The 25,523-nt window shown below is 36.7% G+C and overlaps 1 protein-coding gene across 1 annotated transcript in view; it reads right to left on the minus strand.

The window, feature by feature from the left end:
* Nucleotides 1-1,179: 1,179 nt before the first annotated feature.
* ITGA1 (integrin, alpha 1) overlaps nucleotides 1,180-25,523 on the minus strand; it is a 44,477-nt gene continuing 20,133 nt past the window's right edge. Inside the window, exons 9-29 of the mRNA XM_010079068.1 lie at nucleotides 25,275-25,348; nucleotides 23,275-23,419; nucleotides 21,957-22,099; nucleotides 20,508-20,651; nucleotides 18,594-18,848; nucleotides 18,040-18,170; nucleotides 16,495-16,658; nucleotides 16,165-16,301; nucleotides 15,124-15,234; nucleotides 14,717-14,802; nucleotides 14,378-14,513; nucleotides 13,305-13,385; nucleotides 11,374-11,450; nucleotides 10,591-10,680; nucleotides 9,447-9,549; nucleotides 7,644-7,757; nucleotides 5,904-6,008; nucleotides 4,654-4,758; nucleotides 3,720-3,812; nucleotides 2,097-2,213; nucleotides 1,180-1,341 (exon numbers count right to left, since the gene is read on the minus strand). Of these exons, the coding sequence (XP_010077370.1) occupies nucleotides 1,297-1,341; nucleotides 2,097-2,213; nucleotides 3,720-3,812; nucleotides 4,654-4,758; nucleotides 5,904-6,008; nucleotides 7,644-7,757; nucleotides 9,447-9,549; nucleotides 10,591-10,680; nucleotides 11,374-11,450; nucleotides 13,305-13,385; nucleotides 14,378-14,513; nucleotides 14,717-14,802; nucleotides 15,124-15,234; nucleotides 16,165-16,301; nucleotides 16,495-16,658; nucleotides 18,040-18,170; nucleotides 18,594-18,848; nucleotides 20,508-20,651; nucleotides 21,957-22,099; nucleotides 23,275-23,419; nucleotides 25,275-25,348 (2,456 nt within the window). The 3' untranslated portion in view covers nucleotides 1,180-1,296. The remainder of the gene's footprint in view (nucleotides 1,342-2,096; nucleotides 2,214-3,719; nucleotides 3,813-4,653; nucleotides 4,759-5,903; nucleotides 6,009-7,643; nucleotides 7,758-9,446; nucleotides 9,550-10,590; nucleotides 10,681-11,373; nucleotides 11,451-13,304; nucleotides 13,386-14,377; nucleotides 14,514-14,716; nucleotides 14,803-15,123; nucleotides 15,235-16,164; nucleotides 16,302-16,494; nucleotides 16,659-18,039; nucleotides 18,171-18,593; nucleotides 18,849-20,507; nucleotides 20,652-21,956; nucleotides 22,100-23,274; nucleotides 23,420-25,274; nucleotides 25,349-25,523) is intronic.

Genomic DNA, 25,523 nt, shown 5'->3' on the forward strand with positions numbered 1-25,523 from the left:
GACAAGGCACAGCCCAAGAGCCCTGGGGAGGGATCGTCATGGAGGGAAGACAATTGCATAAAAGAAAGAAAGAAACTGAATAGTCTAAATAGGTTTAAAGAAATATTTTGCTATCTACATTTCAGTGTATTCTCATATAAACTTTTAATCTTTGACACAAAATAAACATCATTTGTTAAGTGCTTATTTAGTATGCAAATTCTTCATCACTTCTGAAACTCATAAGTAACAAAGATGAGGTGTGATTTATAATACTAGAAGAAGCTTGCCAGTACTGAGTTTCCTATCTGTGCGCTTCTGTTAATTATAATTTTGTACACTTTAAACTCATTTAAACTCATTGGATTAAATAGCTACAAAACAAATTTACAGTGACAGTTTATGAAGCACCCTCCTGGCTACTCCAAGATATACAGCAAGAGTCAAACCTTCAGGGTACCTCTAAACATTTTCTGCATAAATATGGACATTTCAATTTGCAGATACAATTGTGCCCCTGCTTATTCGAGTACAGTGTGCAATCAGATGGGCTTGAATGTTTTGTGCATACATTTTTAGGCCTTCCAAATATCAGTTTCAAGTTCAAACAGTTATGTAATTTAACAAATCAATCCTTTATGGTCTGCTTGACCATGAAAATCTCTTTCTTGAACTACCCTGGGTTCAGCTGGACACACTGAAAAAAGCAGAAAGAGAAGGCCAAGGTATTTCAGTAACTCTCACTCAGAATTCTGCAGGTGCACCTACCTTCTGAATTGTCATTACATCAGTTACCATACAGTATTTGGTGCATTCTCAAAGTTTGCATGTTCTACTTCACGAACAGTCAGTCTGCTCTTACAGAACTGACATAAGGAGGAAATTTTGAAAATTATGCTTTTTCCGTTTGAAAATTGTAAGGTGATAAAAAAGGCTGGGATTGCTACATACCAGCTGACTTGTTGCACAATTTAGAATGAAAAGTGATTCCACATACACAGGTATAGAAAAATATGATTACACATTTTCCATATTAAAAACATCAGAATCTTTGAACTCAGTTACTCTCCAAAAATGAGTAACTCTTGAATGTATGTCCTTGAGTATCACAAAATGTCATAAAGCTGTTCATTCTTCCTTTGCATCGTTCTTTTGCATGTGTACTTGATTTGCTTCTTCTTGTTATTCTTCTTATTTTTTTAATTCACCAGAGTTTAGAAAACATTGTGACCACTGTATGTGTATCTAAGTTTATAATTTTACAGTAACATTTTTGAAGCAGACCTGAGCAAAAATTTCTGCTTTTTTTTTTCTTCTTCATTTCTCCATTTTCTTCTTCAGTGGTCTCTTGAAAAATCCAGCCTGCAGAAAAGAAAAAAGTGACTAAGAACTACTCAAAGCATACAGCCTGTATTGGTAGCACACGTGCTGGTTCTTACTACTGTTTTAATACTTTCAGTACAGTAAAACATCTTTTAATATTTTACCATTGAAGTACAACATTGTTTTTCTGGTAACAGAAAAACTAAAGAGACGTCATAAAAGCAGACAAAAGGAGTACAGTTAACATACAGTGTGTGATTGCTGAATCATTGTTATGTCTACATAACGTCAAAGGCTAAAACACTTGCTATTTAGTACTAAATTGAATAAATAATACTTTATTTTATACTTGTCAAATTTTTCAAGAGATTATGCATGTTGAAATTTATAAATTCTAACCTTCTAATGTAAGTATGAGCTAAATATTTAGCTTGAAGAAGAGTGCCCACTTGTGGCAATACTTACACCACAGGCCTAGCAGCTCTTGCAAAAATTTAAAATCTGGGTATCAAAGGCCACGGTCAAAGCTAATAAAAAACTCCTTAATAAACTCTTAATTGTACTAAAATATCTTTTTATTTTTCTTTTCAAAACATACTGGCAATATAATAGGTTTCAATTGGCTAGCATTGCATGTTACACATCAGAAAAATATAGTGCTATTGGTTATTTTTTAGTAGATTTTAGTAGATTTTATGCTACTTATTAGCATCTGTGAGGTTCTAGTTATCAGAAAGACATGGCAGAGAATGTGTCTTTGTTTATTTTAATGGAGACAAGAATATGCAGCTTACCTTCCATAAGGCAAATATAAGCAGTGCAAGAATCAAGAGTCCAGCAAAGATACTCAGGAGGATAACCCATAAGGGGACTGTACCCGGTGGGAGTTCTTTGGAAATCTTAATCATGGTCTGCAAAGCGTTCAGAATGTAAGTAATAAGTAACTCATCCTTCTAAAATATCAACAGAGCAGCATGACTTTCATCAGTATGCATTGATTTTCCAAGGTATCACTTCATTCTTAGTACAGGAATTTGTAGAAGGGAATTGAGAAAATAATCTCCAACGTGAAACCCTATGTTTACATAATATCTTGCAATTTGTAAGTGCATTCATATCATGAGGGTTGGCCCTGCTGTAAGTCAGCTATCAAGGACACAAGACCAAAACCATGAGTAATTGAAGTGTACGTTAAGGATCATCAAGTCCAACCATCATTCATCTCTCAATGCCTGCCTCCTTGAAAGGTGGCAGTGATTAACAAGCTCCTAAACCAATTAAATGAAATAAGTGTAAAAGGCTGTGTAGATACTAATTTGATTTTTAAACCGGGTATATCAGGTGTAAACAAAACTGAAATAAAGAATATTCACATTTATTTAAATGTGACCATATAGGAGTTTGAATTATTTTAACTTAAGAATTTATTAGAGACACAACTTTATAGTTCAAAAAAAGCACTGAAGAGCTGAACACTAAACATTCAGCTTGAAATTATGTCTTGAAAAAAGTTAATTCTGAAATCCTTGGTTTGTAAAGGCAGCTCTCATTACCTGCAAGCCTCTCAGCTGCATTTTCACTCTTATATTGAATTTTCATCTATCACTTAAAAGAAATGCCTGGATACAATACCAGCTAATAGTTGACCTGTGATGTTTTTATTTCTAAAAATATTTTGCACAAGCTGTAATTCACACTAATTATTACTTCGCTCTACATTTTGGGGGCATTAACAATAGTAACACATAATAAGACTTTTGCTTAAAAATGTACATTGTCGTAAATAAGCCCCTGAATGTGTAAGTTATCACAAAAATCCCCAATGCATTAACTGCTATAAAAGTCTTTGAATAAAGAGTACTAAATGATAAATAACAAATCTAACAAAATGGAAGACATTTGTCTTAATATCTGACACCACTACTATAATGTTATATACTTTCTTATCTAAGAAAATGAAAGGGAACGTCTGAAAAATAAAAGAACCTGTTTCAAATATATATCCTGGGCAATGAAGTGGAAAGAAATAATAAATAAATTAAAAATAAAGCAAATACAATATACAAAGTAAGATCACTCCTAAATAACCCAGGACATTTTTTAAAATACTATTGATTCCTTTAAAAAAATTTAATTATGGTTTTAATTTGCACAGATGCAGAAAGCATTTATACTGCAACACGCAGAAATACTTCAGACAGGACATCTCACCCAGGTACACTGGTGGGTAATGGGATTTTAGGGTCATCATCTGACTAATTCTGACATTGCTACTGTAATATGAAACAACTTACTTTTATTTAGAGTAGGATAATACATTACAACAGGTAAGATCAGTTCACTAGTAATGAATTAAAATGAATGATTCAGTAGCACAGTAAATACTATGAAGAATAAATGCAGTATCGTGTTCTTACCTCCAGTTTTTGATGGTCATTTCTCAAAATCAGTGATGAGTTCTCACTCCTAAGTAATGCTTTCACAACAAGGGTTAAGCTGTGAATACTTGCCTGGAAGCAGAGAGAAATGGCTATGGTTTATAACTAGGTATTTTAAAGTAGAAAGCTTTGTAGAAATTAGAAGGGTGAAACCAAAACTTAATGCTGAAGTTTTGGGAGATTCAGTGAAGCTGCTCATGTGTGTCCCCTTCAGCACACACATCACGGTTTGCAAGGCAGCAATACAGCTTTGAAAGAGTAAAGAGCAGAGATTTCAAAGAAATACAAATTTATCCTGGAATACTACTTTGGCCACAAGGACAGATTCAGGCTTTCTAAAATTCTGCTGTATCTCCCCTCCTGTCCTGTTACTTTCCAGAGGAAAAAAAGAAGACAGAAAACAGGAGCTTAGCATCAGAAATTTATCAGCTGAGCAAAACAGTCCACAGCCTCCTCATTGTTGTAACCATCAGAAAATACTGAGGCGTGCTCTGAGGTGGACTCTCTCTCCTCTACTCTTTTTGATCAAAAACATATTTTCTAGACTTGAGAAATCTTTCTGGACTAAAATTTATTTTAAAATTATATGCTTATATGTACCCTTCCTTACATCTGCTGATTTAGAGTTGGTGGATGCATAAATATTTAAAAAAGGACTACCAATAAAAAATAAGCAAGGGATATCTCCTTACCATGTTTTGAAATTCCTGCTAAGCTCTAAGCTAATAGAGCTTATAAATTGCATGTAACTTAGCTTTGAGGAAATTTTAAAATAGCAAGAGAAACTATTTCCAATACTGCAGGGCTGTGGAGACTTAAGAAAACGAAAGGAATAATTTTAATAGACATCAGAAACATTGGCTTAAGTTTCTCAAACCCAGAAGTAATCTGAATATACATGGGATTTACTTACTTTTATGATGGTAGGTTTCCATACTCTTAGTGAAACATTCACTTGAGATATGTCAGATGGGACCAGGGCACAGTTAATGGATGCACAGCTGTATGTATCACAGTCCTGTTTAAAAGGCACAAGCATGAATTAATAGGAAGAAACTTTTCACATTAGTAAAATAATAACATGTAAACTACTGTATTACATACAGATCATTGACTTGCTATGACACCCTTACTAAACTGATATTAATTACTGGGGCTTTTTATGTAAAAATGACATTGCAGTGTATAAATCGAGTTGAGATATTCATGCTGTGGTAGAATAGAGTCAGTTTTTGCAGGCTCTCTTAGCCTGGAGGAAGATCTGTTGCTGTAGGTATGCAGCAAAAGGCATCAGCAGAGCTCCTATAAGAGGCACAGAATGTAACAGCAAGTTTTTTTTCTGCCAATGCAGCTATGGCCTCTCTGCAGTGTTTTTTTATCCTTTCAAATCATGGGACACCTGCATCTTTCAAGCAGGGCAGGATGTGTGTGTTAAAATTTAAGTATCTCTATTTCCCAGTATCACTTGCTAGCTGGGAGGGCAGCATAATCATTATCACCACTTTGGAAACATTTGCTTTATCATCTCTTTGAAGGACTATGATAAGCAAGGCAAAATACTCTTCTCATGGCATGGTTTGTTTCATTTGCACCAGAAACTCAAATTGTACCTCTCTGCTGAGGAGACAGTATGAGGATTTCCCCCCCAATATGCCAAAATAAATAAAACAGCAAAATTACTTTGCAACCCCTCCACCTAAATATGAGAGGCTAAACCTTTCCAAACAGGATCATCAATTAAATTTCTACCAGCTGCATGGAAAATCTGTCAGATCAGAGTGCTAGCATTTGAAAGTATTTTCAACTGGATGTCTAAAAAAGTTGCAAGGGAGATGAAGCCTTTAAAATACTACTATTTATTAATTACAACGGGAATATAGAAGGTGAAGATTTACTCAGCTGCACTGTTATTTATACATTTGCTAAATTTAAAAAACCAAATACCTCAAATTCAGTTCCATATGCACTTTTGTAGCCAAATAAAAACTATACCTCATCTACATAAAGAAGGCTCTTCAGGCTATTAAGACAAAGGGAGTTTTCATAGGGTACAGTTTGAGAGAAGCTTTTCTATATTTATTGCAGAAGTACTCAGCTCAAAGATCTGGGTTAATATTCTGAGATTAATATATATATATATATATACACTATATGTAGACTTACCATAATTGTATCCTTTGTAGGTTCTTTTATTTTTGGCAACACAAATGGTTTCCCAGTGCTGATCTTTAAGGGATCTACAGGGTAACTAGTCTGGCAGATGGCATTCTGTTAGCAGAAACAGAATTATTATTCTTATTGTCTGAATATCCAATCTATTACAAAAATTCTCTGTAAACAAGGCAACATTATTAATATTTGATATTTAATAAAATTAATAATATTTACTAACCCATAAATGCAATATAACTGCATATTGCAAGAGTGCAGAATAGGAAATTCAGATGGTATAAGTATTGAAATATCACTATTCAAACAGCAAATTACCTTTTTATGAGATAATTTAACCTAAACTCTAACCAGCTATTTAAACATTTGTAGAAGCAAACGAGCTTTCTGCAATATGACCACTACATGAACCAGGTGCTGAGCTTTTGCACGGGAATCCACAGAGGTTCTGCCTTAGCAAGCAGACAGGCAGTTTAAGTGCAGGATTGAAAAGCCCCCATTGCAGCACCCAGGGAGAGGGAGCAGGTGCTGGAGCACTGATAGACCTCCATGGCTCCTTCAAAGGCACCTGGGAAATGCTCTGGTGTTTCTGGTGTGGGGGATTTTATTTTTTTGGCCAGGTCATTCACTTTGAGATTGCTAGCATGAAGACGATGGCAAATCCCCTGCAGTGCACTTTGGCACACTACTGTCACTAGAGTGTAGGTTAGTGGTAGATGAATTATATGCACAGAAAAAGCACAGGTTTGTTGAGTTTATCTGCAAACTTGGGTCAAATGTGGTGATTGCCTAGGAGTTAAAATAACGGTGGAAGGAATTAAAGAACAGACACAATTTCTTTGTATTCTGAAATATTCTGGTTTTTTTTATTTCTTTGTTTTAAAGTGAACTTTAACCTTCATTTAGACCATTTGGTTTGTTTTTCTGTGGTGCAACACCTCAAAACTAAATGAAATATTTGGAGAGAGGTGCTCCTCTGTATGTGTCTCTCTCTGAGAAGAAAAAAAAGCCCAAAAAAAAGCTCGAGGTCACTACTTAGTGATATTTGGGTTCTTCAGTCATACAGTTATTGATATAGCTCTAGTTTTAATATTTGCAGATCTGGAATCATGGGACTTGCTTGAATTGTGATCTGTTCCTGCTGTTCTGGAGGACTGAAATGGAAAACTCAAATGAGGGCTGCAGTGAAGAGGATTTTGAAGATATGACCTACCATCCCCTTCAGGATGTCTCAGTGGCCCAGAGAAGGAAGAAGCCAGAGGATTGCTAGTGCTGGAGAGCAGACATGCAGGAAGACTAATTTCAGTGACAGAAAGAAGAGGACTGAACAGGAGATTGACCGCTGGATGTACATAGCAGGACTAGAGCATTTGCAATAAGCACTGCTGATAATGGAGATAATCTGAAGCTCGGTAGGCAAAACTAAGAAAGAAATTGCTCTTTCTCAGTTTGGACCCCTGATGACTTGGCAATATATCAAATTAACCTTGTCATAGTCCGCTTATTGTTCAACACCATTTTAAATTTGCTCATTCTCTTTTAAGAAAACTTATCTCTGTCTTCTTATGCACATCTGTACAAACTTGTAAAACACCAGCATCTTGTCTTTTAGCCTAAAAGCAAGATCCATGTTGAAGCATAATTTGGGCATAATCCCAAAAGTTTGCATTTTGCAGTTCCTTACAGCAAAAATTAATTTTAAATTAATAATAAAATTACAAATTCCTAGCTTACTTGGGAATGTGACAATGCAGTAAGGTAGAGAAGAGTGTTCTTGGCTTCTGTTGCATTGGGAAATAAGATCTGCAGTGTGAGGTTTGGCATTGGAAAGTGTTCACCTTTTTCAATCTACAAAAAAAACAAAGAAAAATGCTTTGATTAGTACTTTCCTTATTTTTTGGTATTTGACTTGTGGTTTTTTTCCTTTCGTGTGTTTTTCTTTTCTTCTGTTTTTTTTTTTTTTTTTTTTTTTCCATGTTTCCCCAGTCAGTTACGCAAAATAAGTAGTGTGATGAACTCTTACTTTTTCCCTGAGAACAGCCTGTTGTGAATTAGCAGACACATTCTTCTGTGGTCTCTGGTAATACAATGCTCTATTGAAGGAAATCAAATGAACAGGATGAGAGGGCCCATTTTGACATAAATTCTTTCTTATATTCTTTACTGCATCCTCTTATCACCTGAGATTTCTATCTAAGGTAATTTCATTTCAATTTTTAAAAAAGTCCCCAAAAGGCTTTAACATGGGAGAGAAGCCGCTGTACCAGCAGCTGCTCCTGATGATTCCTCCTCAGGTGTGCTTAGGCAACAGCCCTCCTGTTCACTTGCTCTTCTCCCCCGTTTTCCTTCAGAACATCATAGGACATTGGGTAGATTTAGATTAGATATTAGAAAGAAATTTTTCACTGTGAGGGTGGTGAGGCACTGGCACAGGTTGCCCAGGGAAGCTGTGGATGCCCCATCCCTGGAGGTGTTCAAGGCCGGGCTGGATGAGGCTTTGAGCAACCTGGTCTAGTGGAGGGTGTCCCTGTCCATGGCAGGAGGGTTGGAACTCAATGATCTTTAAGGTCCCTTCCAACCTAAACCATTCTGTGATTCTATGACATATCTGTAAGTTGCTGCTTCTGAACATGCTTGTGGCTGAGGATGGAGAAAAAGCCTAGGTGGAATTACTGGCAGGGGGATTTGTGATCCTGTCTCTGAACCATACTACCTTAATAAATACTCAAGAACCTGTTTAACTTTTTCTTCTATTTTTTTGTGCTAAGCTGCTTGCAGAGATGAATTGTGCTCACGAGATCATAAATGGTATGCTCTGCAGTCCACCAGCTCTTATATTCAGAAAACAAAGATTTTGAAATGAGATTAATCATTTTTAAACATCCACAAAAGCTCTGAGATTACTGGATTTGAACTTTCAGACTAAAAAAAGTAGCTGAGTAAAACACTGTAGGTGGGACAAAAAAATACAAAAAAACCTTTGCCGTTGTTAGTTAGTGAGAGCAAGAACTTTCTCATGGCCCATTTTTCACAGGCAGAAAGTTGATTCAGAGACTTTTATCATTTGTATATGGGACCCTTGTTCAGCTTTGGTTTTGACACTGTGAAACAAGGATACTCTCCAGAAAAATAAATTAAGTCCTACTGAAACTTGAGGCTGGGCTTCTATTGCATTAAATATCTTTTCCAAGTCATCTGAGTTTGCAGCATTCATTCCATTTGGAAGACAATGTTCTTGGAGCATGGCATTTGCCTTTTTCAAAGCTGACTGGATTTTAAAAATTGCAATGAGTGCAGGTCAAGTTCTCATTTACTGGAGCATGCTCTTTCCCCTGCTGAGGGCAACAGCTCTAAAACCCACCCGAACTACTGAGACCCTCTGATCCACCTTGCTCCAAAGCAAACAAGAAAAATAAAGTTTTAAATACAAAATACTCATTCTATTTAAGTAATAGGCTATGACATTAAGGGATCCAAACCAAATGATAAAGAAGATGAAGCTAGTACATATATCATGCAGTTTTAATTGTTTCTTACCCTATAATGCAGAGTAACTTCATCCCCAATCTGCTCTGTTGTGTTAATAGCAGTAGGTACAGTATCGTTTGCTGCAATTATAACATGGTGTTCTTTGAAAACACTGCAGGTTAAGAAACAAAACAAAAACCCCAATAAGCACAAAAACTTCATAAAAACTCTAGCAGTTAATAATACTATAGGCATTTTCATTATTTCATGAATCCTCCAGGACTAGTCTTGCAATTAAGAGTGCACTGCTACTTCCACTGAAGTTCAACTCATCCATTTTCTGAGTAGTATTTGCTTTTTACTATGTATGTTTTAAATGTTTTGTTCAGATAAAACTACAAAATGAGCAAGTATAGTCCCTGAAAATAACACGAGGGCCTGATTTTGCTGTTCTTATTCTAGCTGTGCAGTCCCTTATCCTGAGTATTGCCATGTGAAACAGGCAGGGTCCTATAAAAGACAGAACAGAGTAAAAAGAGAAGAGAACCAGCATTTTCTCAGTTAAATGTTATTCCTTATGGGTCAAACAAAGGCTGGATTTGAACCATGAAATGTATCCAAAATGAATTTAATTAATTACATCCACACACTATGCAATATACTCTACTGATAATATTTATAATGTTTTACAGGGATGGAATTTAACTGAATTCTAGCTATTTCTGAAGATAAAGTGTACCACAAGACCTGCATCAATGTTTATGTCTGAATTGATAAAAAACCTCTCTGAGAATCTAAAATTAAGGCTAATTTTTGAAGCTGGAAATCAAACACCGTACCATGCAATATTATAGTGATACAAACTCACGGCCATCAGGAAGCTGGAAGTTTTTGCTTTCTTATGTACCTGAAACATTCATTCTTTGAATGAATACAGCAAAGTACAAGAATCAACAAAAGCTGCTGTTGTATTTGCAAACTGCAGATCAAATTCAGACAGAAAAAACTGAGATAAAGCCAGATAGGGACAGTAACTGCTCCATTATTTCATGTAACTGCTCTTTTCAGTGAGACCCCTGCTTCCTGTTCATGAATCTAGGAGCTGTTATCTGTGGATACTGAGCACAGACCAACAACAGAACAATACTATATTCTCCCTGAACACCTGCTATTTACTCTGCTAGCAAGTAAAAGTACAGAGAAGCATCAATACCTTACAAATATTAATCCTACTTCATATTTTACTGGAATTGTAACGTGTCCTCTGTTGTCACTCAAGGTCTCAGGTGGTTCTTCACTGTCACTAAAATAAGACAACATATGCCACTCAGATCAGACTGTGACAGTCATCTGCACACACAACACAACTACTAGGTGGGAAAGAATCTCAAGAAACAGAAATACCTATAGCTCTGGGCATGAAAAAACACTACAGTTAATTACTATCTCCTAAAAATGAATTCAAAAGACTATTTCCAGTAAGTAAAAAGTTAAATCCTGCACCAGTCCTACCTCAGAGATGCATTTTTGTCAAAATTATAGACTGCAGTTGACTGAATTAAAATGGATCAGGTAAGGGCTGCTGCTCTCACACCATCCCTGGATTTTGCAGGGACAGCAAACACTGAGGGCAAGCGCATTCCTCTACTGTATCACAGACCACTTTTGCAATGCTCTTGCTCTTTGAAGGCCAGACCTTCTTGTTTGGCACAAACTGCAGTTCATGCTAAACTATGCAGTAATTCTGTAGGAGAATAAACCTTTTCTGAAGGTAAAACTACTGGAAATTATGACTCATTAGTGACTCGGGCTCTAGAGACAAACCGCTATTTATTTAGTCCACTCAGTCCACTGCTGGACTGAGTACATCCATGAAGCTGCCAGCTCTACAGCTTGTTTAACTACTTGTGAGTTTAGAAAAGTCATCCTTGTTTTCCTATGAGCTTTCTCAGGAAAAAAAAAATCAGAAGGTAAACAAGTAATGATTGCAACTAACCTTGTTGCATATACATGAACAGTAACATTTTCCAGGAGATAAGATGCATTGAATTGGAACGATATTTTGAAGGAAATCTGTTTGGAGAAATACATTACACATTTTAAAAGAAAAAAAAAAAAGAAAGCATATTAATAATTTTTGGTCTGATGAAAAATTAGTAAATTTTTGCTACTTACATCTACAGAATCCTTATTCACATTTTAACACTTTTCTATGCATGAATCCACTTGTTTGAATTTCTCCCAACCAAGAGGGAAATCTAATAGTTATCTCTTATTAAACAGAAGGCTCAAATTTTCAGAACTGGGAAGCATCAATAAAACTTATTATATAGAATATTACAAATACATACCTAAATAATTCTTAATAGAAACCAACTGGTCTTGCAAGCAATTTATAAAAACAACTTTTTTTCTCTAATAAGAAAGAAACAAAGCTTCAACAAAGCTTCAAAGCCTCACAATTACAGTGGAGATGAGTTCCCTACAGAAGGCTTCTGGCATCTCACTTAATATACAGTAGAACACCTAGAATACTGAACAGAAGTGTTTACAACATAAAAAAAATAACTACTATGTCATCACAAAAATTCCCTCCTTGTTTTAACTAGGGCAAATCTATCACAATTTGGGACCACACAGAATTTGGGAATACTGTCCGAAACATGTCACTCTTCATATCCTGACTCTTAAGGGTAATTTTATATGAATCAAAAGTTTTGCTATTTGTTACTGTACAGGTTTTTTCAGCTCAGACTTTTGTTTTTCTTTTAACGTGTACAAATCTTCATTGCAATGTGAGTCAGGGAAAGTTGTCTTAGATATTCCTTAATATTTTAAAAAAATAGGTCCAGAAATAGGCTTCAAAAAAGACTGTATTAGGGATGCATATCTATGAATTAGAGATTAATTGATTTCTGAATGCAAAGGAGAGCGTGAAATTTCTAAATTTAAGGATCTATAGCTACAGACAAACTAACAATCAAAGCATGAAAGGAAAATGTGAAAAACAGAGTAAAGCTGGGAAGGGAGGATTGTGGGCACTGGCATTGGGTAGTATGCTTATTTGGCTCCAAGAACGTAACAGCTGACTTAATTCCTACAAGTCCAAGACACAAGCTGGAATGTGTATGTGGGAGGCAATGTAAGACGACATCTCTCCTGTTACTCCCTCTGTTATGCATCTGCAACGCAGACCTGATAACACAAAGGAACAACAAGAAACTGCCAGGAAAGAGGGTTGGTCTTATTTGAATGCAATTTGGTATCTCCCAATTCAATATCAGAACCATTTAAGTAAGGCTTAGATGCATATTTTCAAAGGCTAAGTTTAGCTAAAGCTCCCTCTCTATTCCAGGACGAGATACAGGCTTATCACTGGAGCTGTTCAAATTGGAGCTTGATTTCAAGTGGACTGCCTGCTGGAAAGGACTCTTGCTTCCCACTGAGCAGAGGCAAAGTCTTGACACCTGGCTTTGGCAGATCCAGGTTAGCATTTCCACATACCAGCTTATTCTCTTTTCAACCATATGACCAAATTTTATATACAAAATAACTAAAGTCATAGGCTACAGTCTGTCGAAAGCCACAGTACCTAATGCCTTATCAGTATATCCTAACCCATATCCTACCCAATATCCTATCCTTCTGGAGACAGACCCTTCTGGCTAGGTGTGCCACTTGCCTTCAGCCAGTGTCAACAACGGCACCTTTTACCTCCTTACATACCACAGCTGACTGCCCAGGTACTGAAGACCTGATGTTTACCTATCTGGCGCAGTGCAGTTCACATCAAGGATAGCTTGGGAAACATGCAGGGACAGGTTTTGCAGTGAATACAAGATGAAAGAAATTCAGAGGTGATAGGGACTGCCCTGGCCTTAGAATGAGATGGAGCAAGGAGAATGTGCATGCAGGGGAACTTTTTACCTCTTCTTCAGGTTTTAGAAATGGATATCCCACTTTACAGGTAATGTTGTGGTTAGATTCACAACTATCTTTCTGTACATCCTAAAGGAAAAAGAAAGTGAAATCATTACCTTATGCAAACTGCCTTTAAATTCTGACTAAGCTTCAAGGGCCTGTTGAACATATACACCATTGCTGCTTTTTCCTGTCAAAACATCATAAGAGTCAAAGCCTTAACTGAACTTGAACAAAAGTAGGAACTCACAACTCCTCCAAAATAATTTCCACCTATAGACATCTACATCAATTAGTAGCCATTATTCCCTTCCAGTGAAAGTGTTTGGAACATTAGGAATTATATACAAACTGGACAAAATGCAAATTAGTCATGGGGTCTAGCAGATCAACATACGTATAAGTACACAATTTTTAAGTGTAATTTTGTAAATGTGTTCCCAACTTGGAAATAAAATTGGCATTCATGCTCAATAAGTTATAGTCTCAGGGTTAGCAACAGTGCTATGGACCCCTGACTTCTCCTCATGTGTAACACCCAGGACCTCTGATTAAAAACAAATTTCTCCTAATGTTTCTCACCCCAACAGAGGTGAATTTGTAGCATATCTGCTGAGGCAGGAAGAAAAACAGGTACTTTGTAAATGATGTGTGAGGCAGGGATGAGGCAGGCAGTGATCAATGCTGTCCTGCAGAGACAGTACTTTTTCTATACACATGCAGAAGGAGAATTCTAGAGGAGGCTCAGGAGCTGAACTCATCAATAACGAGGCATTTCTGTCTGTACAAATGCACAGATTATTCATGGTGCTGATGTTCACCTAAGATGCAGGCACTTACTGTCCAAATGCCATTGTGAAACTTGTGCCTGTAGTTTAAGGAGACCAGGCAACAGTTCACTCAGGTCAAAATAAGTACACTGTTTTAGAGGGATAAACAAAGACAGCACTCCCAGGGAATCTCTTCCAATCAATCAAGATGATGCCAGAGCAGTGAAATTCAGGCTTAATACAAAGACTTCCTTAGATCTCCCTATCCATATAGGTTATGATAAATGTCATAATGCAAAAAATTCCTACCTCAATGCCAGCAAAAATAATATTTGGAGAATACTGAACCAAAACTCTGGTGTTATAGGCACTGTCTTTTTTGTTCTTCACAGAGAGCTGGATGGTGAACTTATCATTGCGTGACTTTACAATGAATGGAGAAGAGCTGTAAAATAAAGTGAGAATGTTGGACATCTTACCTTTTGAATCTGTTTTCAACATAAAAAGGAAATTCCTTCAGTGTCCAGACTACATTGCTTCTGATTTGGAAATTACACCATAACAATATCTTTTTAGACTACAGAATTTATAATTTACATAGACATTTTGTACAGATATCAAGTGATACAATAAACCCAGTGTAGTTACCTGTCTCCAGCTATGCTTGTTTTTACATTCAGAACAAGATCTGAAATGCACTTATTTTTGGCTCCACAATCTTTTGTGAAAGGAATCTGCAACAAGAATATTTTTATTCTCAATCTTATTACATTTATTATTAAAATTAATAACAAATTTTAATTCCTTATCTAATTTTATTTAAGGTCTTCTGTCTGACAATCAAAGACATCTCCCCTAATACTAATCAGTTAAGCATGCCAATATCCTGTAGAATGCACAGGTGAAACATAACCTTTCTACTTATGTCATTCGTCTGGATTAGAAAAAGACCCTCCCTCTTTAGCCAACTTGTGGACAATACTTTCAGCTCTTGTGTGGGCTATAAGCTTTACCTTAAATAGTTTGGTTATTAATACAGAATCTTGCTGACTTACATATTCTGATATTGAATTTGGCAGGCTGCTATCAAGAACAGGTCCACTCTCCGGATCAGAAAAATTGAACTCCAGCAAAACTTTTACAGAGTCCTGAAAGTCAGGCTTATCCTAGAACATAAAGAAAAGAAAATTGCTGTTATGGACATCCACTTTAGTACCTAAGGAGGTTAAAAAAGCCCAAACAATGCTGAGGTAAAGTATTGTTCAGTCACACTGTCGCCATCCTTGCTAGAGGAGCATCTGAATGATTGCAATTGATGATAAAGCATTTAACATGCACGCAAATCCTTATAAATATTTACAAATGTTTTTGTGTATCTCATCTCATCATACAAATGTCACATAGCCTGAGCATATCCAACACAGTTTCATTTAAGAATGTCATGGAATGGTCAACTCATTGACTTTCCTCTTTTAGTTGTGCTTAAAGGATCAGTGAGATGAAGAACAGAGGTATCGCCTTGCACAAAGTCAAACTGGGGCCTGCTGTTAGGACATATATTGCATATTCAAGGAAATTCTAGGCATAATTTATCATTAGTTTTGAATTATGATACAACTGTGAAGTCAATAAACATTAGTTACAATCTGAGAAATTTCATACTCACAGTTGCTTAGTACATTTCTGTTTTGCAGTGAATGAGTATTCTCTATCCCAAACTGAATTTGCGAGTTTTTAACTGTATTTTAGTAAGAGGAATTGCACTAATACGGAAACTAGACTTCTAGCTCACATACTCCTGCTGAGTTTTGAATGCACCTAAACTATTAACTACGACAGCTGCTTAGTTCCACTAAGTGTGTTATGCTCTTTCTTAGGACAGACACAAAGAGACAGGTAAATAGACTGTACATGTAAGTAAATAGTTTATATCCACATCTATATACAAATATATAAATCCTAAGTAGTAAACAAATTTTATGTACACTTAAGATTAATTCTGGATGAAGATTTTCTTGTTCAATTTACAATTAATGGAGTACATTTGGTTTATTATAATGTCAACATGAGAAAAACACTTTAAATGATTTACTTGCCAACATGTAGAAGTTATGTTTAATACAGTCTGACCCTTTGATAGTTATATTTTTTTGCATTTTCCTCTCATGGCTTTCTGTGAACAAGCTTCGAGATATTTGTCTCTGTGCGTCAAGAGTAACCCAATACTGCAGACCTGCAAAAGAAGTTGAGATCCGTATGACAAACCAATTTGCCTCTACATATTCTTTTTTTTCCCCCAGTATCTTAAATGGACTTTGAGCAGCGATTTTAAAAGGGTTGCATTCCATTTTTCTGAGAAATAAACGAATGTGAGCATAGCAGTTTAATAGCGTAAAGATTCCGTAACTTAGTGCTCTTCTACTTACTGGATTCAAATGTATTTGCCTTTGACTTTAGTCTGGTCTTAAAACAAATCGTGGCATTTATGCATATCGTTTTTCTTTTATTTATCTGACAATTTTGTTGTTGGATATTGATGCTTTTGGGTACAAATTGCATGGAAACATTTACTTCAGCCACATCACGAGACCTTAACAAAAACACAAAGAGAGAAAGTGCCTTGAAAATAATAGCAGCAACTTTTCCATTTAAGAATGAACTTAAAAAATATTCAACATTCAACATCAAAATGCACATATGTGATGGTCTAGACAAATAACTAACTATACACTCTATACACAGTAGCAGTAAACAACAAATTAAAGAAAAAATGGCCACAAGGTTTCTCCACAGTGCTGTGCTTGTTGCAGAACAGACACCAGACGAAAGGAAACATTCAAAAGCAGCTCTATAGAGCCAGTCCCATTTTAAAAGAGACTGAAGACCTGGACCTATCCTTGAGGGTATCGCTAGATGAACATATTATTATACACAAGCTGGAGGGTAGCATACCACCTCTTAGGCTATGGGTAACTAAACAGGCTGAGATTCACTAAAAATTTGCTTCAATTTAACTCCCTTTTATCCCTGTCCATGCAACACATTCCTGCCTCTCCCTCTGCTATAACTCAGTTCTTTTTGCTTTTGAGTATGCTGATACACTAAACCAACAGCAAATTTAGCTGGCAAAACAGCTTGCTTCAAATTTGTGGTCTAAACAATGCAGTGAAGAGGCATCTCATTGCATTTACAGATGGAGTTTTCAGAAAGACAAACTACCAGATGAAGGTGAGGAGAAGCTGTCAGCTTGAGGATGGTAGAAAGACCTGACTAACTTGATCACCTAGCAAGTGTGCTAGTTGGAACAGTAGGACAAGGAAAGCAAGGATCTGACTTAGCAATTACCTTACCAGAGAGTTTTAGTTGTGCTTTAGAAAGAAGGGATGACATGCTACCTTGTTTATGTCTCTTACTGGTATTTTTCTGTTCTCCCTTAAAAAATGTATTACTCATTATACCATCTGAAACATGCTCTTTTGTAAAGAAAATTAATTCACTGTTAACCAGAAATTTTAGTCAATTTTTCCCAAAATTTTCTGCAGGGACTCAAACTAGAGTTTTCTTGTTAGGAAGTCAAATGAGTTTTCTTAGTGATCCCTTTACATTTCAATTTCTCCTTGATATTGCTAATAAGATGATATGCAGTATACTGTAAAAAAAGTTTTTTTCTGTTTTACTTGGTGCCACAAGTGGAATCAGTTTCTGTTCTGAATATGATCTAGAAAGACAAGGTCTTCACAGTAGGCTAACAAGGTTTCTAAAACATTCCTGTATTTGTTACTGCTGTCCATCAAGTTTAACACCAGCTCCTCCAGAGAGACATGAAAATATGACTATTTACAGACAGTGTCAATGCATGAGATGAAACCAGTATCCTCACAACAGTCCAAACAGTACCGCGCGCAAGTTACACCAGTAACCCAGGGCAAATGGGTACTTTCCAGCCCGACAGCTGCTGTGAGCATCCGTACCAGAAGAGGGCAGCCCCACCAAGGCCTCCAATGGTGACATCAATCAGCCCGTCATCGTTCAAATCCATTTCTCCATGCACAGACTGGCCAAAAAATTTCACTTTTTCTCCATCTCCACCTGATGCAATACGCTGTGAAAAGCATTAGGAGTGCATATTGAAAGATTTTATAAAAACATTCAAGACACATTTGTTGGCAGTTAGATGACTGTTAGACTCTTTAAATACATTAAATTTTTATTACAATACTCCTAAAATGGTTACCATGGTGATGAACACACTATAAATTTTCAGAATTGCAAAATATCTACTTTTCTGGCTCTACAGAACATTTCAGAATGTTTCTAATAAAAACATGCAAATATACTTTCTAACAATGTTAGAGTTAAATTCAGTTAAAGCAGTGTGAGTTTAAAAGTACAGAGCACTTTAAAAAAGAAGCTGTCATGACAGGTCGAGACACAGTTTGATACTATGTTGGGAAGACATGTGAAAACAGGATTTGTGCTATGTACACTTAAAGCAGCTGCTAATCTTTAAAGTTTTATTTCATACCTGTGAATATTTTTTACTGATTGTGTTGCCACGGCCATGATAAATATAAACAGCTCCCCGATGATCATCCTCTAAGGGAGAACCTATTACAATGTCATTATATCCATCAAGGTTGAGATCCTTCACTGCAGCAATTGCAGTCCCAAAGCGTGCACCACAAGGCTCATTTTTAAGAACTTTGCAGGTGTCCTGCTTCAATGGTGAACAGCATGTTTGCTTTATAGGTTCAAGAGTCATCTGGTATTCAAACTTTGTCTGTGAAAGAACAGATTGAGAGTTTGTGGATTTCCACCAACATTTTAGCAATGCAGGCTTTTAAGAGCTCCTGTCCATAAGACAAACTGATGAATTAAATGAAACAATTACATCCTACTCCTAGTGACTGAGTGCAATTAGAAACTGTGATTTTGGAACTATAATTCAAATGCTCTTTCTAAGCAGCAGGTGAGAAAGACATTCTCACTCCCTCTCCTTCTGCATCTAGATGGTTACTCATGATTCTTGAAGTTAGAGGTTCACAGGAAAGTGTAGCAGCATAACGATATTTGGATGTTGTTGTAAGTAAACCGCTTCATTCTTAAGATAGTGTAAAGAGTTTCTCTAAAGCCATTCTCTTAATCTGAGAAGCAAGCCAAATTTCTGATGAAACACAGATGGCAATACTGTTATTCTAGAACAAAAGACAGCATTTCTCTTACATAGACTGAATTCTGCCCTCAGTAGACACATACTCCATGGCCTGACATATGTATTCTTCTGGTCTAGTCTGCATCCTAAACCAAAAGAACATACACAGTGTGGTATGTAACAAATCTTTCCAAGAGATTGGCACCATGAGTTCCATGTTAGAAATTAGCAGCAGCAAGAAGCTGCTGCATCTCTTTTATCTCGATAAAAGGAAGCACAGGAAAAACAAATTTCAAACCCTCACAGTACTGGAGGACATGAAATTCTTGTTTTCTCGCCAACCCTATTCACCAGCAATTTGTTGTTAGCAACATGCATGTAGAAACTGGAAGAGTTTCCTGCCCAATAGATCCAGTCGTTTCAGGTTGCTTCTTGCAATAGTAATTTAGGAGACCATCATTGCTAGGATACACTTTGACAACTGTTATGATGATTCACAGTGATCTTTATGTCCAATCTAAATCTACCCTCTTTCACTTAAAAACTTGCCTCTTGTCCTGTCACTACACTCTCTGATAAAGAGTGACTCCCCATCTTTCCTGTAGGCCCCTTTGAAGCACTGGAAGGCTGCTAGAAGGTCTCCCCAGAGCCTTCTCTTCTCCAGGCTGGACAACCCGAACTCTCTCAGCCTGTCCTCATAGGGGAAGTACTCCAGCCCTCTGACCACCTTCATGGCCTAATACTAATGATACTAATGATACTAGACTTAAAGAAGACAAAAAGAAGAAAAAGTATGCATAGACATTGGAAGGAGAGACTTATCAAACTAAGAAGTTGAGGTGTAGCTGATATATTCCTCAGTCTAGTCATGACATGCTTAGGGGTTGTTGGATGTACAGGCGTTAGCCCCAGGTTAGTAAGCAAGTCACGACGATACTGCAGCACACACTTTTAGGATGGATGAGCCCTACTGTTTCCCTAATCTGTGAAAGCAAAAAGAAAATCTGATAGAAAATTAATCTTATAAATTTGCATCTATGCCTTATTGCACCTTACAGCATATAGTGCTTATCTATATAATATACTCCATCAGAAAAAAAGGTGAGAAAACAAGAGTTTGGGAAAGTTTTCAAAAATAATCTGCATTATACTCCCAATTGTCAAAATCATGTTTCTCTGTTTTCAACAGGTCATCTTCCCCAGCGTAAATTATCATATTTCTTTAAAATAAAACATGAAGACAGTGAAGAGAATGTTCTGTTCCTGGTCAATAAACACCATCCTTACCTTGTTCAGACTATAAACATATACTTTCCCTTGCTCTTCTTTCTCAGTTCCCATATACATAGGAGCTCCAACAAGAAGAAGGTCTGTAAATGAGTCCCTATTGATGTCGATTGTGGTAATAACACCTCCAAAGTATGACCCAATCTGCAGGAAAACATAAGGTACAAATCAGATACAGAGTCAGCAACATCATGTAACATTTCCTGTTGAGAGACCTGTTTTATGGTTGCTTACAACTACACAAAAGTTAACCATTAGGTAGAAATTTTCTTTGCTACTTCGAAGATCTTTTTGGTCTGTTTGCCTTTGAAGCTTGTTTTCTGTTTTAGGGTTTGTTGTCAGATTTTTTAATTTAAGAATTTAATTTTCAACTCTCCTGAGTTTGAAAGGTACCAATGGTGCCTTCTACCTGCTAAGGGGAGGAGGGCCCCTTAAGACAGCATTTGAAAGAAGTGTCTTGGGGAAGGCCAGTTTTCTCTTCAGTCCCAACAATAATACATAGAAGGAGCAAAATCAACAGTCTTAGGCTTGCTAGGGGAAAAAGGTAGGATGGTGGACAAGAGCTCTGAGACAACACAGTGCAGGCAGTCTCCAAAAATTCCCAAGTTGCCACTGAATGCGGAGGAACAAGATCTACACAAAGAGCTAGATACATTTATAGTCTGGGTACAAGGTGTGGGATTTATTTGATTGCATTCACTTCACATCTAAGCTAGACACCCTGCATTTCCTTTACACTCAACATGGAAGCAGTCTCTTCTAGTGCAAGATGCATCTCATCTCACTTCATGCTTCCAGTAGGCCAGTTCCTTCACACCTTAAAAACGCCTGCTTTCCTTCATTGACTCTAAAAGGATTCATTGATCAGATGAGTTGCAGATGTCAGCTACAAGTTAAAATTAGGTAATCTTAATTCTCCTTAAAGAAGCTTGTACTGCAGCCTGGGAAGACCCGAGTAGGCAGGTCTTTCAACCTTCATGTGCATAATATTGTACTACCATTTTTAATTATGTGATTACTTCCTGTTTTTTTCCCGCAGGAATAGATCTCAGTGAGCTGCTACTCAATATAATAAGCAGCTACTCAATATTTCCTGTTATCCCATATTATGCTCTTGCACAGAACCCTGCTTGTTGAACCTGCTTCCTGACAGAGACATACCCCTTCCGCTCAAAAGAAAGAGAAAATTGCAAGTACACAGATGGCTACAGCCACTTTGACACTGGGGAAGGCTTAACTCATATAGACAAATTTTCCCAGGGTCACTGACTACTGTAGAATCTACTTTCCATCACTTACTGTACCAGACTAGCTACCTAACCTTTCCTTCTGATCTTGCTTAGGATCCCATTTCATTTGCTCTTCTGATGCAAAGTTCTCATTTGAAATCGCTATTTCTGCTTCTTGCACCACATTCCTCTCATATGTTAATCATGAATGCATACTTACTTGTTCTCCTTTTAACCTCTGAAGTACTTGTACCTCTCTTCCTTCCATTTTATAAATGATAACTTGGCCAGTGTGATTGTATCGTGGCTGTCCTGCTATGTACAGTACGCCCCCAGGTGTGAGTGCTGAATTCACAGTATATCCTAGGAAGCAGAAAAGAAGTCAAGATGCAGTACACACAAAATGCATCAGAAGTACTTGCTGAGATTTAGAGCCTTTTTAGGGCTTATTCTACCACTAGATGTTTAGTCCTACTCATGCTAGAGAATAATATCAGAGTTAATAAAAAGATCTGGATGTGTATTTGTCTACAGTCTCAGAGCCATGAGCACCACTATGTTAATAAACCTGTTCAGAGACTGGTGAGTCATGTTCACTTTGCCGTTCTCACACAGGGTAAGATGATTATGGTGCTGATGAAATAACTCACGAATAGGTGGTTGAAAAGAACAGTTGTCACTGGCTCACTGTCAAACTGATGGAGTCTTACAAATGTAATTCTGGGGGCAATTTGAACCTAGATCTGTTTAATATTAACAACAATTTAACAACTTTGGTGAAAGAATAATTAAAAAATTTGCAGATGAACCAAAACTCTGCCAGGGTTGCAAGTATTACAGAGGATAGGATCTAAATTTAAAATGATTTCACCAAATTTGAGATATTAAAACAAACAGCTAATGACATTTGCAAAGAAGACAAACAGTGTACTTAGGGGAAAATAAATATTCTAGTGTTGATTGTTCATCTTTGAAAATGTGGCTTAGATGAGATAACAGAGCAAGCGGAACCATGAGGTGTAGAAAGACAGACCTAGAGAAGAGAGCAAGGCTGCTGACACTTTTTCGCAGAAAAGGCTGAGAGGAAAACAATAGCTTGCCAATATGCAAAACATTATTACAAAAAAGAGAGTGGTAAACTGTTGTTCTTGTCCATTAACAGAAACCAGCTTAATTTTAAGAAAAGATTTAGGCTGAATATTGTGTAAAACTTTTTAACTATCAAGGCGTAGAAAAAATTGATAAGAATAGTAGAGGAATCTGTGAAACTTTTTTTGAACAGACTAGGCATCTCTGTTGGGGGGTAATATAGATATACTCAGGTCTGTAAGTGTCTGGACTAGTTTTTTTGATTGTAGAAGTAGTAATTTAAAAAAAAAAAAAAAGAACAAGAAAATAATACAGTAGACATGTCCATACATTATACATTTCCCCAGGCTCCTAAAATATAAGATAATATTCTGTAAGATGTGTTTGTGAATGAGATTTGAGAGAGGTCTTGTGGTAAAAAGTGTTACAAGATGGGCTACTTCTCTTACCTAGATAGGCTGCAAGGGGTTCATTTTTTTCTGAAAGCCTGTCACGAAAAGTGTCATTAGCTGGTATTGAAATACCACTGTCCTTCACCATGACCACTGTGCCATTCCAGTCATAAGCTCCAACTGCTCCAAGCATGACCCAATCCTTATGTAGAGAAAAACAAAAAGCCTGTTCTCTGTGTGAACCATCTTTAAACATTCATTCATCATGATGCTCACATTTTGGGTAATGTTTCCCGTATACTTACATATGTAGCCCTGCTTTTCCTATTACAGTATAGCCCTTATGGTCATAGTATGTCTCCCCCCTCTTTTTTTTTTTTGGTCAAAAATGCACCCAACAGGGCCATTCAGGAAAAATAGCAGAATGAAACTTCAGCACACCATCCCAGGCCAAACAGGAAGACAAAATGGATGCTAATCAGAGAATACAACACTTACATGCATTTCCCAGAAAAACTTTCAGAAATTCGAACCTTTCTCTGTTGAATGTGTGAGTCTTGTATATTCTGCAAGAGCCTTTTGTCAATGAGAAATGGTTTGCTGACCTTTCTTGCCTGAAGGCATGAACATAATGTTCCACATAAGACAAACACCAGAGATCTTGAGTCTGTCAATGTTCCAAGGACTGAGGACCTACTTCTGAAGTGAGGTTCTGATGATAGCAGGTCAGTTGTTTGTGAACTTCAAGAATATGCTCTACCAAGCAGAAAATCTTATAAACAATCTTTGTGCTCCCTATCAAGATTATACTTGTTTCTAAGGTATGATGCTTCACCATCTGAAGCATCATACATGATGTAGTGCAGAGTAAAAATGAACAGGGAGTACTTCTGCAATAAAGTAGTTATGTTAAATCACACTGAAGGTCTCTTATTCTCTTTTTTACCAGTGATATGCTGAGCTGTATACAAACATATGTTTTCTTACATATGTCAGTTTGTCTTGGATGGCTTGATTTTTGTTCAGTTCAGTTGTGCTCTTTTCCACTATCACTGCTTTTTTGGATCTTTAAATTTTATTTCCTCCTAGTTCTTTTGATCTCATGTTAAATTTTAATTTCATTTGTGTACAGTCAGCAGATCATCACAACGGATACTTTTTGATTTTTCAAGAAAAAATAAAATACATAGGGAGTGATTTTCTGCTAATACAAATTCCCAGGGATTTTTGCATCCCAGTTTAATGTTCACCCCCTGAGAACTGAAGTAATCAATGTGTTAACAGAACTAAGAATATGTTGTGCTACTAATAATGCAGATCATATCCATGATAGAAATATCCTTTTTATATATATTCTGTCTCAATTTCACTGGTACAATCCAGTATCAAATGATACATTAATATTTAGAGAGAACAGTTTTATAGTTCACAGGATCATAGAATGGTTTGGGTTGGAAGAGACCATTAAAGATCATCTAGTCCAACCCCTCTGACATGGGCAGGGACACCTTCCACTAGACCAGGTTGCTCAAAGCCTCATCCAGCCTGGCCTTGAACACCTCCAGGGATGGGGCATCCACAGCTTCTCTGGGCAACCTCTTCCAGTGTTTCACCACCCTCATTGTAGAAATTTCATCTTTATGTCCAATATAAATCTACCCTCCTTCACTTAAAACTGTTGCCCCTTGTCCTGTCACTACAGGCTCTGAGAAAAAGTCTTTCTCTGTCTTTCTTAACGTATTGTAGACTATTCTCCGTAGAAAGGGCTACGGGACCATTACATCTAGAGTTCATGTGAAGAAGGTACTTGTTCTCTTAAGCTTTCATTGTTTATAATAATTTTTTACAGACATTTTACAAAAAGAAAAAAAAACAAATCACAAAACAAAAAAACCCCACACCAAACCAAAAAGCAAAAGAGATTATGGGAAACTCCAGAACTTCCAACAGCAAACAGGACTGTACAAAGAATTCTGAAACACTCATTCCAAATTCATGCCATCACCAAGAAAAATCTACTTTGTAAAAGAATTTCTATTCTCCAACAGTTTGTTTACCTGAGAATAATGAGCACTGAAACCAGCTTGAGACATTTCCATTTCAAATGAGGCGGCCTGCTGGTCTGTTGTTGCTATTGAACAGAAAAAATTAAGTTTCAAAAGTAAATTAGTTTCAATCTGAAAAAAGTATCTCAACAGTGTAATGAAAGTGCTCATGTGATAGTAAAGGATAGCATAATTAACAAGAATACTCAGTGAATATAGTTTGCCATAGATTTTTATAATAAACACAGAAATTAAGATCTG

The sequence above is a fragment of the Pterocles gutturalis genome, unplaced genomic scaffold (genome assembly GCF_000699245.1).
Source record: "Pterocles gutturalis isolate BGI_N339 unplaced genomic scaffold, ASM69924v1 scaffold31938, whole genome shotgun sequence".
In the NCBI taxonomy this organism is placed as follows: Eukaryota; Metazoa; Chordata; class Aves; order Pterocliformes; family Pteroclidae; genus Pterocles; species Pterocles gutturalis.